This window comes from Rhinichthys klamathensis, unplaced genomic scaffold, assembly GCF_029890125.1.
Source record: "Rhinichthys klamathensis goyatoka isolate OS25496 unplaced genomic scaffold, OSU_Roscu_1.1 h1tg000409l_1, whole genome shotgun sequence".
NCBI lineage: Eukaryota > Metazoa > Chordata > Actinopteri > Cypriniformes > Leuciscidae > Rhinichthys > Rhinichthys klamathensis.
In genome coordinates, this window is record NW_026606909.1 from 237,424 (window position 1) to 259,474 (window position 22,051).

Here is a 22,051-nt window from a genome sequence, read left to right on the forward strand (position 1 = left end):
AGGTTGGAAAATGATTCAGCAAAGATCGTAACATCAATGTTTTTTATGTTCCGGAATGAGATAGAACGGCATTGATTGTGCTTAAAAACAGGTAACTGAACATTAAACGACACCAACATATGATCGGATATGGACAGATCAGAAGTAGTACAATTATGAGGAGTTAGACCTGAACAACACACAAGATCCAGGGTATGACCTTTTACATGGGTAGGTGAATTGATAAATTGATGTAAACCAAAGTTGATCAAAGTAAACCAAAGTTGAACCAAAACTAAATGCATCTTGATTTAAGAGATTTTAGATATTTTGGACTGGAAACAAGACGAAAATACTGAGTAAGAAAAGCATTTTTGCAGGGTGAAAATATCAGCATGGGAGTGAGTAAATAATGACTGAAATTTCAATTTTGGGAGAATTAGCACTTCAAAAAAATCACATCCATCTTCAATAACGTTATTAAATTTAAAAATAAATCCATAAAATATTAATAAAACAATTATTTACGGTTTATAGCGGTCTATCGGCTGTTTAGTCGTCACGTGTTCCTCAGGTTCTTGAGCTCCAGCTCCAGTTGCCGGATTCTCTGGTCTTTCTCTGCGAGCTGATGTTTGAGCTTCCTCAGCTCGTCCTGCTGCCTGTAGACCGTCTTCAGCAGCTGCAAAACACACACGTCATCTCCACGATATCTCGTTTACACAAAGCTTAAATAGAGCAAATGGAGAAGTTCACTGATGTTTCTCCTGGGAAAAACACCCTAATAATCTCATATTGGGCTACAAGATCTGCATTGAGGTCACACACACACACACACACACACACACACACACACACACACACACACTCACTCACTCACTCACAGACTCACACTCTCACACAAACAAACACACACACACACACACACACACACACAAAAACACACACACACACAGACTCACACACACCTCTTTGTCTGTGTTTGAAGTGTTCTCCAGTAAGTCGATACCCTTCACAGTGCGTCTGTCTCGTCTCGATGCTCTGAGTCCTGCTGGATTTGGACGTTTATACGCTTCTTTAAGAGAAATCAGCACTGGCCCTGTACACACACACACACACACACACACACACACACACACATCTATACTTTAATGACCTCAGATCATGTTTATTTATGCATTTATTCCCAGATATATATGTGGATAAAGACGTCACCCCTGTCGGTCCCACTGAGCCACTCCTCGGCCGACAGAGCCGGCTCTGAGCCCGCCGTCATCGGGAAAACATCCTCCTGAAACGACTCCGACTGCAGCACACACACACACACACACACACACACACACACACACACACACACACACACACACACACACACACACATCACAGAAGGTCTTTCAGTGTGTAATGGCATTGTTTCAGTGACTTTAAATATTTCCCCGCCAGCATTTTTTATCATTTTCACAAAACTTTAATGGCCTGAACATGCAATATATCCAAAGAAAGAACAGAGCCTCTGCTTTTAAACAGCAGATCCTGTCAATAGCAGAGAAGTGTTGTGTTATAAATACACGCTCGCACACACACACACACACTTGGACACAGACACTCGCACACACACACACACACACACACACACACACACACACACACACTTGGACACAGACACTCGCACACACACACACACACACACACACACACACACACTTGGACACAGACACTCGCACACACACACACACACACACACACACACACACACACACTTGGACACAGACACTCGCACACACACACTTGGACACAGACACTCGCACACTCGCATACAGACACTCACACACACTCCCATACAGACACTCACACACACTTGCACACACACAAACAAACTTACACACAGACACTCGCACACACACAGACACACACACAGACACTCACACACACACTCGCTCGCACACACACACACACTCGCACACAGACACTCGCACACAGACACTCACACACACACACTCGCACACCTCACACACACTCGCACACAGAGACACTCACTCACTCACACACACACACACACACACATACAAGTGGAGCTGAACACACACACACACACACACACACACACACACAGTATATGACATGTGGAGCTGAACACACACACACACACACACACACACACACACACACACACACACACACACACAGACACAGTATCAGACATGTGGAGCTGAACACACACACACAGTATCAGACATGTGGAGCTGGACACACACACACAGAGTATCTGACATGTGGAGCTGAACACACACACACACACACACACACACACACACACACAGTATCAGACATGTGGAGCTGGACACACACACACACACAGTATCAGACATATGGAGCTAGACACACACACAGTATCAGACATGTGGAGCTGAACACACACACACACATTATCAGACATGTGGAGCTGGACACACACACACACACACATTATCAGACATGTGGAGCTGAACACACACACACACACAGTATCAGACATGTGGAGCTGGACACACACACACAGAGTATCTGACATGTGGAGCTGAACACACACACACACACACACACACACACACACACAGTATCAGACATGTGGAGCTGAACACACACACACACACACACACACACACACACACACACACACACACAGTATCAGACATGTGGAGCTGGACACACACACAAACACAGTATCAGACATGTGGAGCTGAACACACACACACACAGTATCAGACATGTGGAGCTGAACACACACACACACACACACACACACACACACACACACACACACACACACACACACACAGTATCAGACATGTGGAGCTGAACACACACACACACACACACACACACACAGTATCAGACATGTGGAGCTGAACACACACACACACAAACACACTCACACACACTCTCTCACACATACACACATGACAGAAAATTTCATCAATGGCGGGGAAAGAGTTAAAAGCCACTTGACATCATTTCTTCTCACTCAGAGAAGCGTCTCATTCCATCTTGTCTTTAAAGCTGAACCCAAGTTAAATCGTGGCTTCTCTCACCCTGCGCGGGACGATCATGGAAATGGGCTCCACCATATTTTTCAGAGTCACCAGCTTATAAAACCTGAAGATCTCGCACTCGCCCACATCGACGCCGCGCTTGGGCATCACACCTGCATGACAACATCACACTCGTTCACCTCCACCCTCCACTCATCACTCCACCTTTACATGATCACAGAAGCGCTGGATAAAAGGTTAGAGTTCGGATATAAACACGGATGTCTACGAAAGCGATCAAAATAGAGCAAATCACCTTTTGAAAGTAACATGGCGCCTAAAGTAACAAAATTATATTGATTATTACATCGTTATATCGCGACAAGTGACTTTAAAAAATCTATTTGTCATTGAATCATTCACTCAAGTGATTCGTTCAAAAATACTGATTCATCCAGTAATGAAACCAGTTAAAGTCCCCCTGTGGTGAAAATCCAGCTTTTAATGTTGTTTATGTGTCTATATGGTGTTTTTAATATGCTTTAAGACACACCATGTGTAAATTCATAAGTCGACAGCATTGCTGAGTATTTTCTGCTTAAAACTGCAGTGAACCAAAGACAGTCTCAAAAACACGGTTTGAAATCGCTGGTGTTTCTGACGTCACAAACGACCTTGTAACCAATCAGATCAACGTGTGCTCGTCAACCAGTGGATCTCTGAGCTGAGTGAGTGAGTGGAGGCGGGGCTCATTTGCATATTCATAGAAGCGCGTATACTAAATGAGGCACGGGTGTGTCGAGTTACATTCAAGATATTTCAAGGCATGAAGAAATTTTTTTCCGAGGAAAACACATTTCAATATGTAATTTTGGTGATCAAAGATGAGTTTTAAGGGCTAAAATTATTGACTGCAGGGGGACTTTAAGTGTTTATGAGTGAGTCATTGAATCATTTATTCAAGCTGACTTTAAAAAAAAAGAATTAATTCAGATTAATTAAACGTTTGAAATAAACTGCAGCAATTTACATTTAGTCAGTAATTACATTATTTTGTTTAGTTGTTAGTTCAGAATCGAGATCTTTATTTGAAACATAAAAATTGCAATTCTCGATGTGACCAGATGGTGGCGCTCTGTGCCGTGTGTTGAGTGTGTGTGTGAGTGTGTGAGTGACAGTCTGTGTTGATCATAAACTCACCGAGACCCTTCTGAGGAGCCGGAGACCTGAACTCCATCAGCAACTGCAGGAACGGCTTCTCCGCACTGACCTCGTAATACCGGATGTTTCCGTCGCCCTGTGGACGCCACACCACCTCCAGTCAGATCACACATGCAGGTCGGCACATGTTCACACGTAATTTACTTTGCACAACTGTAAATAGTTTGTTAGATGCTATATATAAATACAATTTGCATTCAAGTTTTATCAAAAGCTTGGAGTGAGATCACATGCGGTTCTAATGGATCCTGATGGAGCCCCGCCCCCGCCCCAATTTTACCCATTGTTCATAATTAACCAGCACAAATTGAAATTATAACAATTGGTAAATCTGATAAATGACAGAGCAATTCATCACATCAAATATACTCTTTAATGTTATATTTCAAAATTACAAATATACAAAAATATAACAAATTGTTCCAAACAGTTTGGAAAAACAAATCTTTTTGCATTTTGAATGTGTCTAGTCGAAATAGTGTAATGATTTATTGTGTGGTGGGACATTGTGAACAAATGGACATATTAGAGTATTAAGGTGTGTGTGTGTGATGTGTGATGTGTGTGTGTGTGTGTGTGTGTGTGTGTGTGTGTACACAAGAGTACACACTCCAGCTTATGAAATGTGTTTTGTGTTGTCGTCTGCTTTAATACATGTAGCCTTAATGTAACTAGAAAGACTATTAATACTTCATTCCTTCCCATACCCGCTAACATTTCCCTTAGTTTGAGATAACGTTAGCTAGCCAAACTGAGCCAAAGCTTCTGGCCTGGTTGCAAAGTAGTTGTAGATTTTTTGACTGCATCAATAATAATGTATACGATTGGCTATATATTAAATGTTCTAGCCTAAAAATGTTAGACGAGCTTTCTTCCAACTTACCTTCTCCATCACGACGTGTGTGCGCGCGATGTTGTTGGTTACCTAGCAACGAACGTACAGTGGCCGAGAATGTTCCGTCAACTTCCGTGTGTTCGCGCATCTATGTTGCCTAGTAACGAACGTACAGTGGCCGAGAATGTTCCGTCAACTTCCGTGTGTTCGCGCACCTATGTTGCCTAGCAACGAACGTACAGCGGCCGAGAATGTTCCGTCAACTTCCGTGTGTTCGCGCATCTATGTTGCCTAGTAACGAACGTACAGTGGCCGAGAATGTTCCGTCAACTTCCGTGTGTTCGCGCACCTATGTTGCCTAGCAACGAACGTACAGTGGCCGAGAATGTTCCGTCAAGTTCCGTGTGTTCGCGCATCTATGTTGCCTAGTAACGAACGTACGGTGGCCGAGAATGTTCCGTCAACTTCCGTGTGTTCGCGCATCTATGTTGCCTAGTAACGAACGTACGGTGGCCGAGAATGTTCCGTCAACTTCCGTGTGTTCGCGCACCTATGTTGCCTAGCAACGAACGTACAGCGGCCGAGAATGTTCCGTCAACTTCCGTGTGTTCGCGCATCTATGTTGCCTAGTAACGAACGTACAGTGGCCGAGAATGTTCCGTCAACTTCCGTGTGTTCGCGCACCTATGTTGCCTAGCAACGAACGTACAGTGGCCGAGAATGTTCCGTCAAGTTCCGTGTGTTCGCGCATCTATGTTGCCTAGTAACGAACGTACGGTGGCCGAGAATGTTCCGTCAACTTCCGTGTGTTCGCGCATCTATGTTGCCTATAGGGGTGGAACGGTACACAGAAGTCACGGTTCGGTTCAGACATCACGGTTCGGTACGATTTCGGACGCGCGTTCGGACGCGCGTTCAGAGCAAAGCCGATGGTCCAGAATATGTGTCCCTAAAGAACCCGCGTATCTAACAGTAGTTCCGCATTACATTAATTAATTTCCACGCGAGTTTTATTTATTTTTATACCGTGTATTCTCCGTGTAAATTCGTGCACCGAACCGTGACGCCCGTACCGTTTCGGTTCGGTACGAATACATGTACCGTTCCACCCCTAGTTGCCTAGTAACGAACGTACAGCGGCCGAGAATGTTCCGTCAACTTCCGTGTGTTCGCGCATCTATGTTGCCTAGTAACGAACGTACGGTGGCCGAGAATGTTCCATCAACTTCCGTGTGTTCGCGCATCTATGTTGCCTAGCAACGAACGCAATCTGGCCGAGATACGGACGCGCTGGCGGCAGGAAACTTCACTTTGTGTGCCTGCGCCTCGTATACAACGTTATAAAGCTTGCAGGACAACTTGGTTGCCATTGCCTTTTCAGCGTGAGAAATACACGGTGTGTGAGCGTGTGAACTGGTTGAATTGCGTGTCGTGTGTCTCACGGCCAATGCGTGAGACTTGAGAACCCTGAGTATGCAATACAATCCAAGGTAACACTTTATTTCGATAGTCCACTTTAGACATTCTACTAACTATGAGTAACTTTGCAACTACATGTCACCTAACTGTCGCCCCCGTTTGTCGTGAGCAGCCGCTCATTTGCATTTAAAGGGACAGACACAAAAACTGTGCGTTGTTGCTCAATGCTCACCCTCAAAAAGGGACAACTTTAACATGCTTTATAAAATATCTGTGGTGTATTTTGAGCTAAAACTTCACATACACACTCATCAGAGACTTATTTTACATCTTGTGAAAAGGGCATTACACCACCCCTTTAATAAAGAAAATATTTGCACTTGGCTCGCTCACCTTCCCGGCCAGATAGATCATGTGTGTGTCGGGATCATAGAACGGGAAGAGGACTCCCGACAGCCCATCGATCTCTTCCTCCATGACGGGTGCAGACAGGTCCTCCTACATATAAACAAATATCCAGATTAATCTGTTGACTTATTCTAGTCGGCCTAGAGACATAGAGGATGATGACCGTCAACCATTTAGACCCTACCTGATCCCATAATGCAATCTGTCTGGTGTTCCACCTGGAGACGCCTGTGGTAAGGACACGTTTCAGATTACCCAGAAACACCACGCGGTTCACTCTCGTGCTTTTACAGTCTGCTTCCTGTTTGGATGTACAAATTATATAGAACTAAACAAACAGGTTCGGTTAAAATATAATGTAGAGTTCAAATATAAGCTTTAAAATAAATTTAGTTTTAAAGCTAGTAATAAAGCTAGTTTTGTATTTTATTTTAAAATTTTGTGCTCTTTAAAATGCACAAAAATAAAATCAAAATGCTTGTGTTTTTATTCGTTCCATTTCTTTTATTGTAATTTCTTTTTACTTGAATAATAACTCGTAAAACCCGAAACAGTGTTTGATTAATTGGGAAATTTTATAATATTATAATAAGAATTCATAATAGTAATATTTTAAACAATGACATTACATTAATATTTATACTATTTCAATATTAAATAAGCCAATTCTAAAAGAAAATTATAAAAAATTATAAAATTATAAAACATTTCGTAAAATATAAATATATATATATAAATAAATATAAATTTTCTTTATTTAAATTAAAATATAGATACTGTATATTTTTATTTATTTATTATAAAAACAATAATGTGTATGGTAAATCAGCGACACCAAATCAGAATGATGCAAAAATAACATTTATTTTCGACAAAATGTATTTAATTAAACAAACTTTTTCATTTAAATATAGTGTACAGTTAAAATATATAATTTAAAAATAAAATATAAATCGTTTTTATTTAAATTATTATATATATATATATATATATATATATATATATATATATATATATATATATTATTTAAATAAAAAAAAAAAAATTTATTTTTAAATTATATATTTTAACTGTACACTATATTTAAATTTTAAAATTTGTTTATATATTATTATATATATATATATAATTTATTAGCATTGGCTTGTGCTGGTATAAGACTCACCTGAAGAACTTTCCCTGAACGCGGATCAATAATCCGCAGTTTTTTATCCTTGCAGCTCGTGGCCAGTAAACTTCCATCAGTGTTGAAGGACATACAGAGGACAACATCTGGATGGCTGTCAATCATCTTCACAGCCACGCCCTCTTCCAGATTCCAAATCAGAATCTGCATCGTCAACAACAAATATATCACTATTGTCAGTCATGTACTCCTTCAGTTCTCTGCGGGTTAGTTCCGGCTGTCTTGGTCAGTGTTGGGGAAAGTTACTTTGAAAAGTAATGCATTACAATATTGCGTTACTCCTGTAGTGGCAATTTTAATGATATTCATTGATCTTTAGTAAAATATAGATGATTCAAAGAATGTCACATGTGTGTCTCTCACTTGTAGTGAGAGAAGATTCTGTTTATGTACCTGGGGAGGCAGAAGAGGGAGACACTCCAGAGAACAGACGAACAAGGACCTCTGACCTAGATGTCAGAAGGCCATTTGGTGCAGGGGGGCTTAGTGGGCCAACTAGTGACGTCTATGGAAAACTACTGGGAGGAAGGCTCTGGGGGGAAGAAGGCCTTGAAACTAAGATAAAAGCTAGTTCAGTCTGTCTGGGGGTGTGTCACTCTTCTGCACAGGGTAACAACTGTGTATTAGACTGCTCCTATTCTTGCAAGAATAAATACTTCTATTTTATATAATTTGACTCTGAGTGTCTCTTACGCAGTGATGTTTGTCTGAGATGAATTTTTGCCACAACAGTTTTGGTGTCAGAAGTGATATTCCTTGGACGTGCCTCCTGGACCTGAGATCGGACGGTGTTTGGCCACCTGGACTAAGTAAGTTCCAGCTCTACCTCGTAAACTTGAGAGAGAGGGGCCGACCGATATCAGGGCCGGGAGAATCGACCACTGGAATCTAAAGAACCCGCAGGTGGCAACAGAAGCATCTCTGGTAAGAGACAGTTCAATTTATTTTCTTTTGGGTAAGGAAATTAAATGGTTTAATTGGGAGAAGAGTGAAATTGAACCATATTGGCTGAGGGCTGTTTCTGTGGTACGTAATCTGAGATTAATTGAGATCTATATATAGATCAAGAGGTTTCAAACAGATACGAGAGAAAATTATCTGAGATTAATTGAGATCTGTAACAGATCAAGAGATTTCAAACAGATAGGTAACCTGAAAATCAGTTGTTCCACGACGGAGCAAATTGTTTTTAGGTACTGAGGCTAATTAGGGGGAACCAGAATTTTTTGGTAAACCGTAATTAGGAGGGCACTAATAGTGCAACCCGACCGATTTGGGTTAAAAGAAAGAATCGGATTTGTTTAGGGACGCCTAACAGATTAAAGAAAACGCGCGTTGAAGAGAAATCCACAGAGAACAGAAAACAGCCGGTATGGGGATGTCTCAAAAGCAAGCTTGCGAAATTTGATACACCGGTTTTCTGTAGAACTAGGAAAGTATGGGGGAAAATGTATGTTTTAGATATTGAAAAAACTGGGAAAATACCATGATTTCCCCAGGGAGGGAACACTGAGCACAAATAGATTAAGAGTGTGCGAGAATCAGTGGAACAGGGCAGCGGGACAAAAGGTTGTTGTGGCTGCGTTCAACATGTGTGTAAAAAATGTGAACAGATAATGGATGCATGACATTAGATGTCTATAGAACTTAAATTTATATGACAAGGATTGAAGTAGCAAGAAGCAATAAGCCTGTCTGTGTTAAATAGAGGGAACTGTAAGTGAGACTTGGTGGAAGAGGGAAGTGAAAAAAACAAAAAGGTTGGTGTGTGAGATATGTTTTTGTGGGGATTGTGCAAACAATCATGTACTGGTTAGATAATGAAGGAACTGGCATGTTTGAGAAAAGAAAGGAGAGGATAATGAAGGAACTGGCATGTAGGGAAAAGAAAGGAGAAATATAGTAGAAAACTATATGTGATGAAAATAGACATGGTCTGACAGAATTTATGGAAGTCAAAGTAACTGTTTAAATGATATGAAAAGTTTTAGAATAAAATAAGGCATTGTATGATTGACAGGGATTAACATGATATGAAGAATGTTTTAAGCAGAATGGGGAACAATTCTAGATTTTGATAAAATAATGATTGAAATGATGATATATCTGCTTTATTTTATTAATGTTAAGAAAATAAGGGTATTGAAGCAAGTAGCTATAATGGTTGTCTGTGTCATTTACGGACTGAGTAATATAATCTGTTTTGGAGAAACAGTAGAGATAAGACTGAGACAATAATGATAATATTAAGTTGAATCTGCAGACTAACCATGTGGTGGAAGAAAAAAGGCTTCAAACCAGTTGTAATGAAAATAATGATGTACAAATTGTTACACTTTATGAAGAGTAACGGAACAGTCCGGGAAAATAAATAAATAAATAAATAGTGAGACAGAAGAGAGCAAATGCTGTAAACAGCTCTGCTCTGAAGATCTCACTTTGAAGAGATTTGCAGATGATGTTTTGTAAAAGATAAGCTGGGATAACAGCAACAGTACTTGTAAGGTGTAAAGACAGCTATGTCCAAAGATTCTGGAAATCAATAATGTATAATGTTCTGCCAATAATAATGATGAAGATTATGATTTGGCTATTGTGATTAAATCCGCCATTGGTGGACTGTAAAAAGAATACAGAGAACTGCTTATCAGTGGCTCTGTTTACATTCCTGAATGGGACACACACTGCTTCAAGGGCGTGTTAAGTTGAAGCCCTTCACAGTGATCAAACTGCAAGGTGTCTGATGCTGTAGTTGAGGCTGACACACGAACCAACCAGATGACAGAGAGTGTCTGGATTGTGGTCAGTAGGACCATTTAACACGTGACACATTTCTGATAATAATGTAGGGTTGAAAATAGATCAGTGTTTAAATGACGACAGTGACAATTTTTGGTCTGAGAAATAAGAGATAAAAAACAAGGTTAAAAGATTGAAGTCTTAAAGTGAATCCTTTTGTGACTCCAACAAATGTGAGTTGCAAAATATGTAAAGGTAATATAGAGAGACAGATCTCAAAGATGATTTATAATAACTGCAAAAGATGCAGAGTAGCCTTGTCAAAGTTAGTGTGAATCCTGATTGGAGACTGATAAACTCCTAGAAGAGAAAACTTTGAAGTCAGAGATTAAGCTATGGTAATTGAGATTGAGAAATGTGAAATGTTATTGAGAACTAGAATAATTACCATTATGTAAGAACAAATAAGCAGAAGCAGTAGGCTACTGAATTAACAGTTGCTAAATGTAAAATATGTTGAAAGGCATCTGATTAAACAAACGGCTTGAAAAGTTGACCATGAAAGAACTAGAAGCTGATGTTTTGCTTTCAAAAGATAAGTTTGTTATGGGCTGTATTGAAACAGTTCGCTTATCTAAAATCTGATGTGTGCTGTGCCTGAAACTGCCAGTGCGACAGAGACTCAATCTGAGTGGAAATTTGTAATGTCTAAATTCCCTGAGGTGGACAAAAGACAAATATAAATAATATGTTTATTTGAAACCGTATGTAATTTCTGGCAAAGATGCCTTAAGCTGGGATAGAGTTAAAAGATGATAGATAAAAGTTTGATGTTAGAAGTATATGAGAGAGCAGTGTACCATCCAATAGAGTCTCAGAGTCTCTCTCATTTAATGAATCAGCTAAAAGCTGGTATCTGTGATAATAAGTAAAGCACAGTGTTTCAGTTGAAGGATCATAGACACAGAGATGTTTTAAAAATAAAACTGAATGACTTTAAAGAAGTATTTAAAATAATAATACAGATAAAGATGACATTTTGATTAGCTTATTTTAGGACCAGTAACTTCTTTGTCTCATTTAGTCTCCACCATTCAGGACCGATGGCTCCGGCTACAGATGAAGTACACTGAATGTACGGTTGTGATCTAAATTCACTGAGTATAATCCAAGTAGCTAGGTTTCTGCTTTTAAGATGGTTAATGGATTTAAGTGATTAAATACTGTTGTTATTGACCTGTCTCCCTGTGTGAACACTATTAGGCAATCCGAATGGCTCTGGTGACTCTTGAACGTGCCTTTCCTAAGCTCTAGAAAACAGCTGAGTTCTGTTGAAGCAAACAGCCTGTGATGGGAAAGAGCTGTCACCAGTGGGCACGAGTGGCCATCTCTATGACGGGTAAGACCTTCTATTGGCCAGACAGGGGGCAACCCAAGCCAGAGTGGATCACGTAAAGTCACTGGCATCTCAAGATGGAGGTGTTTATGTGAGAAAGGTATGAGAGTGGAGCGGATGACTGTGAGGCCAGCAGCATCCTTTATCGTTAGGGCGGATGAGCTGTGAGGAGTTACAGGCAGTCTGACCCAGAAACGTGAGTGTTCCTCTAATACCAATCACCAGAAACCGCATTCATTGTATGGCTTGTTTTTTTGTTTTTTTTGTGACAAGCGTCTGCAAATATGCCAGGGGAAAACACCCTGATGGAGATTATAGATAAAGGGCTAACAGGAGTGGGCTTTCAAGAGCCAGCTGAGGCCATGAAGTGATTCCCATTAGTTGTTGTGGAGACAGTAGCAAAACTTTTTATGTACTGGTTTGCCTTATGGGCAAGGAAAATCATAGTGTTGATTTTGAACTAATAGGTCTATGACATAGTTTTAACTCCTGAAGGTCGTTAGACATGGTGGTGGCTAAAGATGAAGACAGCTCTTGTAGATTTGAGAAAAGTCTGGATAACAAGGTGAATGGTCAAAGGTTATTGTAATTAATTTAATATTACATTTTGTCTAAGTTACAGCCTTAGAAGGCTGTTGAAAAAGATTATTTATTTATAGTGAGAGAGACTGCCTGAGTTGGAGGAAGGGATGGTAACTGTGTCTGTCTCTCTGTTATCTGCCTGCTAGAGCAAGCTGAAGCAAAATAATGATAATGAAACAAAACAACCCAGCTGACTTGTCTAAAAATCAAATGAATAATGAACAAGACATGCTTTGAAAGTGGTTAAGATACCATGTAAAATTAGATAGAAGCTACAGGAAAAATGGAAAGGTTAAAATCTTATTTAAAATTTAAATCTTTTAGCAATAATATAAAGAAAAGTGAACATTGAGAATGAGCAGTTAACATATGTGTGTCTAGAATGAGTGTGTGTGATGGTGACAGCACTTTATGTCTTGTATGTATTAGTTTGGGGCACTAATATTCCGCCTGAATGGTGTGTATATTGCGTCATTAACCTCTGGAATGAGTTTATCATTACAGATGGGTTAAGGCAAATGAAAAATTTTAAAGAAGCTGATAATTCTGATGAAAAGACAATACAGAACATGGGACAAGCTTTAAGTTGATTGGCCATCAAGCTCTGTCTGGTAGTAATACTTTTGTCATACATAATGTAGATTTGAAGATCAGTTTAAGTAAATTGGAATTGTGTAGTTGTAGATCACCATCTGGCATGGGCTGAGATAAATGAAAATGTTGAAGATTTGAGGGAAACAACAAAGTGACATATTGGCTAAGTCAACATGAAATTATCAAGAGAGCCCCTCACATTTATGATTATTGTGAACAAAGGGGGAGAAATGATTGACTGACATTGACCAAGATTGCACAGCACGACCTGACCTGATAGGGAAAATTGATGACTTTGGAAATGTTTGTAGATGACTGACTTGAGAGACCGAACAACAGGCCTGAAAAGCAGGATTCGCTGTGAGACTGAGGGCCGTTGCCTTTCAAATACTTCGAGAAGAAGATGAGATTGTGGCTTTAAGTGAAGAATGTAATATTTTTGTTTCAGAGGCAGAGAAAGATGTCTGGAGGGAATTTGTCTGAAGGACAACGTTTGGGTTAGTGTTGATGGCAAACTTTATAAAAAAACACTATGTTAAATGTTATGTTAAATTGATGCTCGAGTTGTGTCGTGCATCAAGAGGGAGATGGTATAACAATTGCCAAATATGGTTTATTAAGGGGTTCACAGTTGCTGAATAAATGTTGGGAGAACACTAGGGGTAATTTGATAAAAGCCCTGAAAGAAGCCATTTTTCTGCCTAACAAAATGGATGTCTGTGAGTGTGCCACACACACCAATAACAAAGATTGTTTTCAACAGGAAACGCCAGGGCATCGAAGGACACGGGAGAACAGTAGACAAAAGAAACTACGTACTTTACTATCTGACAATAACCTCGAAATTTGTTTCTCTTTACAGAGAGCATGCAGGATTGGGAGACAGGGCAAAATGTGCCAATAAAATGATGGTTATGGATGAATTTGGCTAACTATCCTGGCCTGGGTTATTATTGTGGCAGAAAGGTGCTACACCTGCGCAGCGCATAACTTAAAATTTTCCTTTTACAGAATGTCAGGATGGATTGGATCAAACAGAACTAATTCTGTTCCAAATGTATAAATATTGTGTGGACATGAGCAAATTGGGTTGAGTGTTTTTTCAGGGTAAAAGGACCCCGAGTGCTATTAAGTGAGCAAGAAATTATCCGGAGATAATGTTTCAGATTGTTGATTCCACAGGTCACACCAAAGGGGACGAGCGGTTGTCAAGCGGTCACTAACAAAATACTTAAGGTCTCCATTCACAGGTGACAGTTCACTCCAGGGGGGGTGCGGTCGTGATTTAAGGGAAAACCTTATAAGGATCAGAAAATGGTTTGAGAGTGTGACACCTGGGTCCAAGCCTCTCACCTACACCAACAGGCCACAACCATCCCATAGTCCGTGGGGCGAACGAGATGATCAACACAACTGATGGTTTAAGTTTAACAGAAGAATCTGGTTTTGTGATGATTTGGTTTGATTGAATCAAACTAGGTATTGATTTGATTGTAAATGTAGAAAATATATTGATTGTGTCCGTAATGGAAATATTAGAGTTAATATTGAACAACTGCATTGGTTAGAAGAATGGATAAAATTATAAGACTTCTCTGGTTAGATTTTGTTAAATATGGCATTAAATAGAGCTTACTAAATTGAATTAGAAGTGAACAAAATATGGTTAGGAAAACCGAGGTGAAATATGGAGATGGGCGTAGATTAATTGAAAAGGCTTAATGATAGGAGTTAGGATTGTTATTCTAATTATTTTGTTATTCATGGGGGAATACGATTACAGTGACAGGTGAAACATGCTGTCTGTTCAATTGGTGAAAATGACAGTCTATCCCAAGGATGAACAAAATTATGTGACGATACGGGTAGCGGGAGCTACAGTGAGATATGTGTTAAATGTATGTTCTGTTTGTTTTTCTTCTATTTGTTTATTTTCTGAGAAAGATTAAGGGCAAAAGATTTAAAGAAGGTTACAAGCAGCGGTCATCCGTGTTACGAGATGGCGTACAAAGATAGGGTTTGAAACTGAGTGATTTTAATTATACTTTATCTGTTTGTTTCCTTACTATGTTATAACTACCTTTTTCCTTACTGGCGTGACTGAGGGTCTGTTTATAGGAGCGCAGGAACAGTGATTTCTCGTTTAGCCAGGCGTCGTAAAAATGTTTACTTGCTTGCTAAAATATTACGGGGCCTTTCCCCCACAAAAACAGCCTTATGCTTCTTCATTCTAAACTTTTCTTCACAGGTTCAAGGAGAGTGATCATTTATGCAAAAAATCAGAGATGAAGAGTATAAGTGTGATGATATGACTTAAAATTTGTTTTATTGTTTATTATTGTGATTATGGGTAATCAGAATGATAAAAAGTGAGGAGTTGTAGTGGCAATTTTAATGATATTCATTGATCTTTAGTAAAATATAGATGATTCAAAGAATGTCACATGTGTGTCTCTCACTTGTAGTGAGAGAAGATTCTGTTTATGTACCTGGGGAGGCAGAAGAGGGAGACACTCCAGAGAACAGACGAACAAGGACCTCTGACCTAGATGTCAGAAGGCCATTTTGGTGCAGGGGAGCTTAGTGGGCCAACTAGTGACGTCTATGGAAAACTACTGGGAGGAAGGCTCTGGGGGGAAGAAGGCCTTGAAACTAAGATAAAAGCTAGTTCAGTCTGTCTGGGGGTGTGTCACTCTTCTGCACAGGGTAACAACTGTGTATTAGACTGCTCCTATTCTTGCAAGAATAAATACTTCTATTTTATATAATTTGACTCTGAGTGTCTCTTACGCAGTGATGTTTGTCTGAGATGAATTTTTGCCACAACACTCCCTTAATTAAATTGCGTTACTTTGTTACTTTTCAAGAAAAGTAATGCGTTACGTTAATTTTGCGTTACTCTTTTTCACCTGGGCTGGGCTTGTTTTGTTTTGTTTTTACAAAAAAGTGTTATTTTTGGGCAAATGTAAAGGCCCTTTCACACCAAAATTGAAATAATAATCCTCAGGCTGAAGGAAGTGTCCAGTGCCGCTCAAACAAATCTTTCAACACTTACTTCACAAATAAAAACTAAAAATATAAAGTCATTTTTAGTAGTCAATATAAAGTACATTGGTCATTAAAGTGAGATTAACTGCATGAGTTTGCATAATCTGATTTTGCGTTTCACTGATTTTGTTCATTTTGAGGAATATTGAATGTTTTTTTTGCAAGTGAGATGCAAATGCACACACACATTTAGTGTAGAACTACAATAACCATCATGTTCACACACAACGCCTCTGGACAGGAGAGCTGTCAGTCAAAAAATGGGAAAACAAAGTAACTTGCGTTACTTATTTGAAAAAGTAAAATCAGATATTTTGTTGTAAATTTGAAAAGTAATGCATTACGTTACTAGTTACTTGAAAAAGTAATCTGATTACGTAACTCAAGTTACTTGTAATGCGTTTGCCCCAACACTGTCCGGTCACCTTGCAGTCGTAGCCGGCGCTGATGAGGATCCCGCTACAGGAGGGATGCCACTCGATAAGCCCCGCCCTCCGGCTGTGGCCAATCAGGATCATCAGAGCTTCGGTCATGTTCCTCCTCAGACCGCCCTCAGGAATCTGCCAGATCCTCACCTGAGGTTCAAAGTCAAAGGAACATTTATTTCAGTATTATTAGACATTATTAGATGCCAGATGAGAAGTTTACCTATGTATCCCCTTTTAATTTTCCTTGCTTTTATTTTGTGATTATTGTAAATTAATTCCTTTCTGTGTAAATCACTTTGAATTACCGTAGTGAATGAAATGTGCTATATAAATAAACTTGCCTTGCCTATTATATTTATCCTGACCCTGGTCAAGGCTGCATTGGCATCATTATATCTCAGGTTATTTCTCACCGTACAGTCCTCAGAGCTGGACGCGATGATGTTGTCCATGAACGGGCTCCACTTGATGTCCATCACGCTGCCCTGGTGGCCACACACCTTTGGGTGATGAGGGTCTATTCGCCCTGGCTGAGAGAAAATGAGCTCATATTTAGACCGGGGCAAGTTGTCAGACAGGAAAGGTATGAGAATTTTGAGTCAAACGTTTTCTCTAGCAGTTGTTGTGTATGTTGGTGACAGTTAAGGCCTAGCTGGCTAAAATTAGAATATTTTTTGTGTGTTTTAATTCTCTGAAAAATCAATATCCTTATGGAATTGTTTATATGAACATAAAACAACACTGACCTACGTTAAGACCAGACTCCCTCAATAACAGTCGGGGCAAGTTGTCACGTACGTTTTAATTGCTGTAAATTTAGACATTATAATTAATTACTTTCTTTTGATCAAAACAATGGTGTGATTTTTTTTTTGCATGCTATGTTTTTCTTTTTTTTCTATATTATGAGTATTTTTTTTGCTTTTGTTTTATGGATTACTTTGGTCAAAAACTCAATAACATTTTAAATACATATATGCTGCACAAGATGGCTTGATATTTCATATTTACAAATAATATATATATATATATGTATATATACTCCCATCTTAAAATTATACACTACTATAGTAAAAGTGTAACAACTTGCCTCAATTTTATTTACATATGTAAATACTTGTAAATCTAAATTAAAATTTTCGTGGCTGCAGTTCTTATTTCTACCACAATGTGGCGTTACAAACAAACTATCCATTGTGGTTCCACAGAAATCTGAGCAGCCACATTACCCAAAATAAATTCACTACACCGTCTTTAGTTCCATAAAACACATTTCTGATGAAACTTTCATAAAACACGTTTGTGTACGCTTGAGGACTGAACTAACTAGTATCAGAACTCTAACAGAGGACTGATTGTGTGTCTGTACCAGTCACATGTGTCTCACACATCTCTCTCTCCCAGCCTGACATTGATATCAATACATCCTCCAAACACTGAACACACGTGTCTGAACACACACGCGTCGCTTATGGATTACTGTCTTTCTACTGGCATTTGCACATGATCTCTGGTTAAACAACATTACTGTGATGGTACTAAGACCGAAACCTTGGCACAGTAATGCTTTGATTGCATATTAAAACTAACTAGTTTTACCAACCAGGCAAAGTACGATTATGTTTCAGTTGGTTAGTAAAACTAGTTAGTTTTAGTATCCACAGTATGATTATGCTACACTTGGTTGGTTAAACTAGTTAGTTTTAGTATGCAAAGTACGATTATGCTTCAGTTGGTTGGTAAAACTAGTTAGTTTTAGTATGCAAAGTACGATTATGCTTCAGTTGGTTGGTAAAACTAGTTAGTTTTTTAGTATGCACAGTATGATTATGCTTCAGTTGGTTGGTAAAACTAGTTAGTTTTAGTATGCAAAGTACGATTATGCTTCAGTTGGTTAGTAAGACTAGTTAGTTTTAGTATGCACAGTACAATTATGCTTTGCTTGATTGGTTAAACTAGTTAATTTTAGTATCCACAGTATGATTATGCTACACTTGGTTGGTTAAACTAGTTAGTTTTAGTATGCAAAGTACGATTATGCTTCAGTTGGTTGGTAAAACTAGTTAGTTTTTAGTATGCACAGTATGATTATGCTTCAGTTGGTTGGTAAAACTAGTTAGTTTTAGTATGCACAGTATGATTATGTTTCAGTTGGTTGGTAAAACTAGTTACTTTTAGTATGTACAGTACGATTATGCTTCACTTGGTTGGTTAAACTAGTTAGTTTTAGTATGCACAGTACAATTATGCTTCACTTGGTTGGTAAAACTAGTTAGTTTTAGTATGCAAAGTACGATTATGCTTCAGTTGGTTAGTAGGACTAGTTAGTTTTAGTATGCACAGTACAATTATGCTTTGCTTGATTGGTTAAACTAGTTAATTTTAGTATCCACAGTATGATTATGCTACACTTGGTTGGTTAAACTAGTTAGTTTTAGTATGCAAAGTACGATTATGCTTCAGTTGGTTGGTAAAACTAGTTAGTTTTTAGTATGCACAGTATGATTATGCTTCAGTTGGTTGGTAAAACTAGTTAGTTTTAGTATGCACAGTATGATTATGTTTCAGTTGGTTGGTAAAACTAGTTACTTTTAGTATGCACAGTACGATTATGCTTCACTTGGTTGGTTAAACTAGTTAGTTTTAGTACTATGCACAGTATGATTATGCTTCAGTTGGTTGGTTAAACTAGTTAGTTTTTGTATGCACAGTATGATTATGCTTCAGTTGATTGGTTAAACTAGTTAGTTTTAGTATGCACAGTACAATTATGCTTCACTTGGTTGGTAAAACTAGTTAGTTTTAGTATGCACAGTACGATTATGCTACACTTGGTTGGTTAAACTAGTTAGTTTTAGTATGCACAGTATGATTATGCTTCAGTTGGTTGATTAAACTATTTAGTTTTAGTATGCACAGTACAATTATGCTTCACTTGGTTGGTTAAACTAGTTAGTCTTAGTATGCACAGTATGATTATGCTTCAGTTGGTTGGTTAAACTAGTTAGTTTTAGTATGCACAGTATGATTATGCTTCACTTGGTTGGTTAAACTAGTTAGTTTTAGTATGCACAGTATGATTATGCTTCAGTTGGTTGGTTAAACTAGTTAGTTTTAGTATGCACAGTATGATTATGCTTCAGTTGGTTGGTTAAACTAGTTAGTTTTAGTATGCACAGTATGATTATGCTTCAGTTGGTTGGTTAAACTAGTTAGTCTTAGTATGCACAGTACGATTATGCTTCACTTGGTTGGTTAAACTAGTTAGTTTTAGTATGCACAGTATGATTATGCTTCAGTTGGTTGATTAAACTATTTAGTTTTAGTATGCACAGTACAATTATGCTTCACTTGGTTGGTTAAACTAGTTAGTCTTAGTATGCACAGTATGATTATGCTTCAGTTGGTTGGTTAAACTAGTTAGTTTTAGTATGCACAGTATGATTATGCTTCACTTGGTTGGTTAAACTAGTTAGTTTTAGTATGCACAGTATGATTATGCTTCAGTTGGTTGGTTAAACTAGTTAGTTTTAGTATGCACAGTATGATTATGCTTCAGTTGGTTGGTTAAACTAGTTAGTTTTAGTATGCACAGTATGATTATGCTTCAGTTGGTTGGTTAAACTAGTTAGTTTTAGTATGCACAGTATGATTATGCTTCAGTTGGTTGGTTAAACTAGTTAGTTTTAGTATGCACAGTATGATTATGCTTCAGTTGGTTGGTTAAACTAGTTAGTTTTAGTATGCACAGTATGATTATGCTTCAGTTGGTTGGTTAAACTAGTTAGTCTTAGTATGCACAGTACGATTATGCTTCACTTGGTTGGTTAAACTAGTTAGTTTTAGTATGCACAGTACGATTATGCTCCACTTGGTTGGTTAAACTAGTTAGTTTTAGTATGCACAGTACGATTATGCTTCAGTTGGTTAGTGAGAACGCCGTCATCTTAGTGGCCCCTAATGTAATAACAAATGATAATTTTGCTGGAAGTGAATCAATCAAAACCAACTTTAGCCGGAAATATCATTATTCAAAATCGCTATAAAGCCAAAACAATCTCTGTTACCGTAAATTGTATGTTTATCTCTGTAAAGCTGCTTTGAAACAATCTCCATTGTTAAAAGCGCTATATAAATGAAGATGACTTGACTTGACTAAAACTAGTTAGTTTTAGTATGCACAGCTTCAGGTGGTCGATCAGTGAACTCTACCTTGTGAAGTGGGATAACGATGAACGCTCCTCCTCCAGCGCTCTCTGTGACCACGGCGAGGAACTTGGGGTTAACGGCACAGAAGTGGTTGTCATGGACGCTGTGAGTGATGGGAATTCCCTCGTAACACTGTTCCCTGCTTCCCACTTTTCCGTAAACATGCCGGAACTTTGAGCTTCTGTACGTCGAGTGCCACGACATCTATAGAAGACGAACACAGCGCGAAAACACCAGTTACCAGAGCAAGCACTTATCAGACGAGAGACACAGACTAAACCAGCAGTGTTGATAATATATATCACACACACACACACACACACACATATACAGTCAAACCAAAATGTATTCAGACGCCTTCAACATTTCTCACATTATCTCAGTTTATTCGCTATAGTTTAGAAAATGGTAATAAACTCAGAACTCAAACAATATTTCGCTGGTTTTGTCCGTCCTTCTGTTAGACTCTCACACATGAATTATGTTGAATATCTGTCAGCTGTTAAATTTAACTACACAATTAGATAATACCAGTTTAGCTCAACCAGTGACCAAGCAATGCTTCATGTTGTTCAGTCTGTGTGTAAAAAGAGCATTAGCAATTACAGAAAACACACTTCAGCAAAACATCATCAGCTCAAAGTGGAGGAATCATATTTGCTCCCAAATTTCATAAATGTTACTGGTAGTCACTGTATGAAGAATATTTGGGTATAATATGTCACATTTACTTTATTTTGCTCTCCTCACTTACATAAATGAACTATAGTGTCCTGCACACACTAGTAAACAAATATCAAAAATGATATCTGGTGTCTGAATAGTTTTTGGTTTGACTATTTATATATATATTATCCCATATATATTTTATTATATAGTATAATAATGATCTGCACCGATTCCGATTACACACACACATTTATTATTCAAACAATCTATTTATAGTGACACACACATTGATTAATCCGAGATTATTATTATTTCCCCGCATGATGAGCA

The 22,051-nt window shown here is 38.6% G+C and overlaps 1 protein-coding gene across 1 annotated transcript in view; it reads right to left on the reverse strand.

Annotated features, from left to right (window-relative positions):
* Nucleotides 1-538: 538 nt before the first annotated feature.
* Nucleotides 539-22,051, reverse strand: part of coro2bb (coronin, actin binding protein, 2Bb) — a 31,210-nt gene continuing 9,697 nt past the window's right edge. The window contains exons 3-13 of the mRNA XM_056234927.1: nt 21,056-21,256; nt 17,257-17,373; nt 16,841-16,990; nt 8,036-8,200; nt 7,055-7,171; nt 6,856-6,960; nt 4,188-4,284; nt 3,048-3,160; nt 1,192-1,282; nt 945-1,075; nt 539-658 (exon numbers count right to left, since the gene is read on the reverse strand). Of these exons, the coding sequence (XP_056090902.1) occupies nt 539-658; nt 945-1,075; nt 1,192-1,282; nt 3,048-3,160; nt 4,188-4,284; nt 6,856-6,960; nt 7,055-7,171; nt 8,036-8,200; nt 16,841-16,990; nt 17,257-17,373; nt 21,056-21,256 (1,407 nt within the window). The remainder of the gene's footprint in view (nt 659-944; nt 1,076-1,191; nt 1,283-3,047; nt 3,161-4,187; nt 4,285-6,855; nt 6,961-7,054; nt 7,172-8,035; nt 8,201-16,840; nt 16,991-17,256; nt 17,374-21,055; nt 21,257-22,051) is intronic.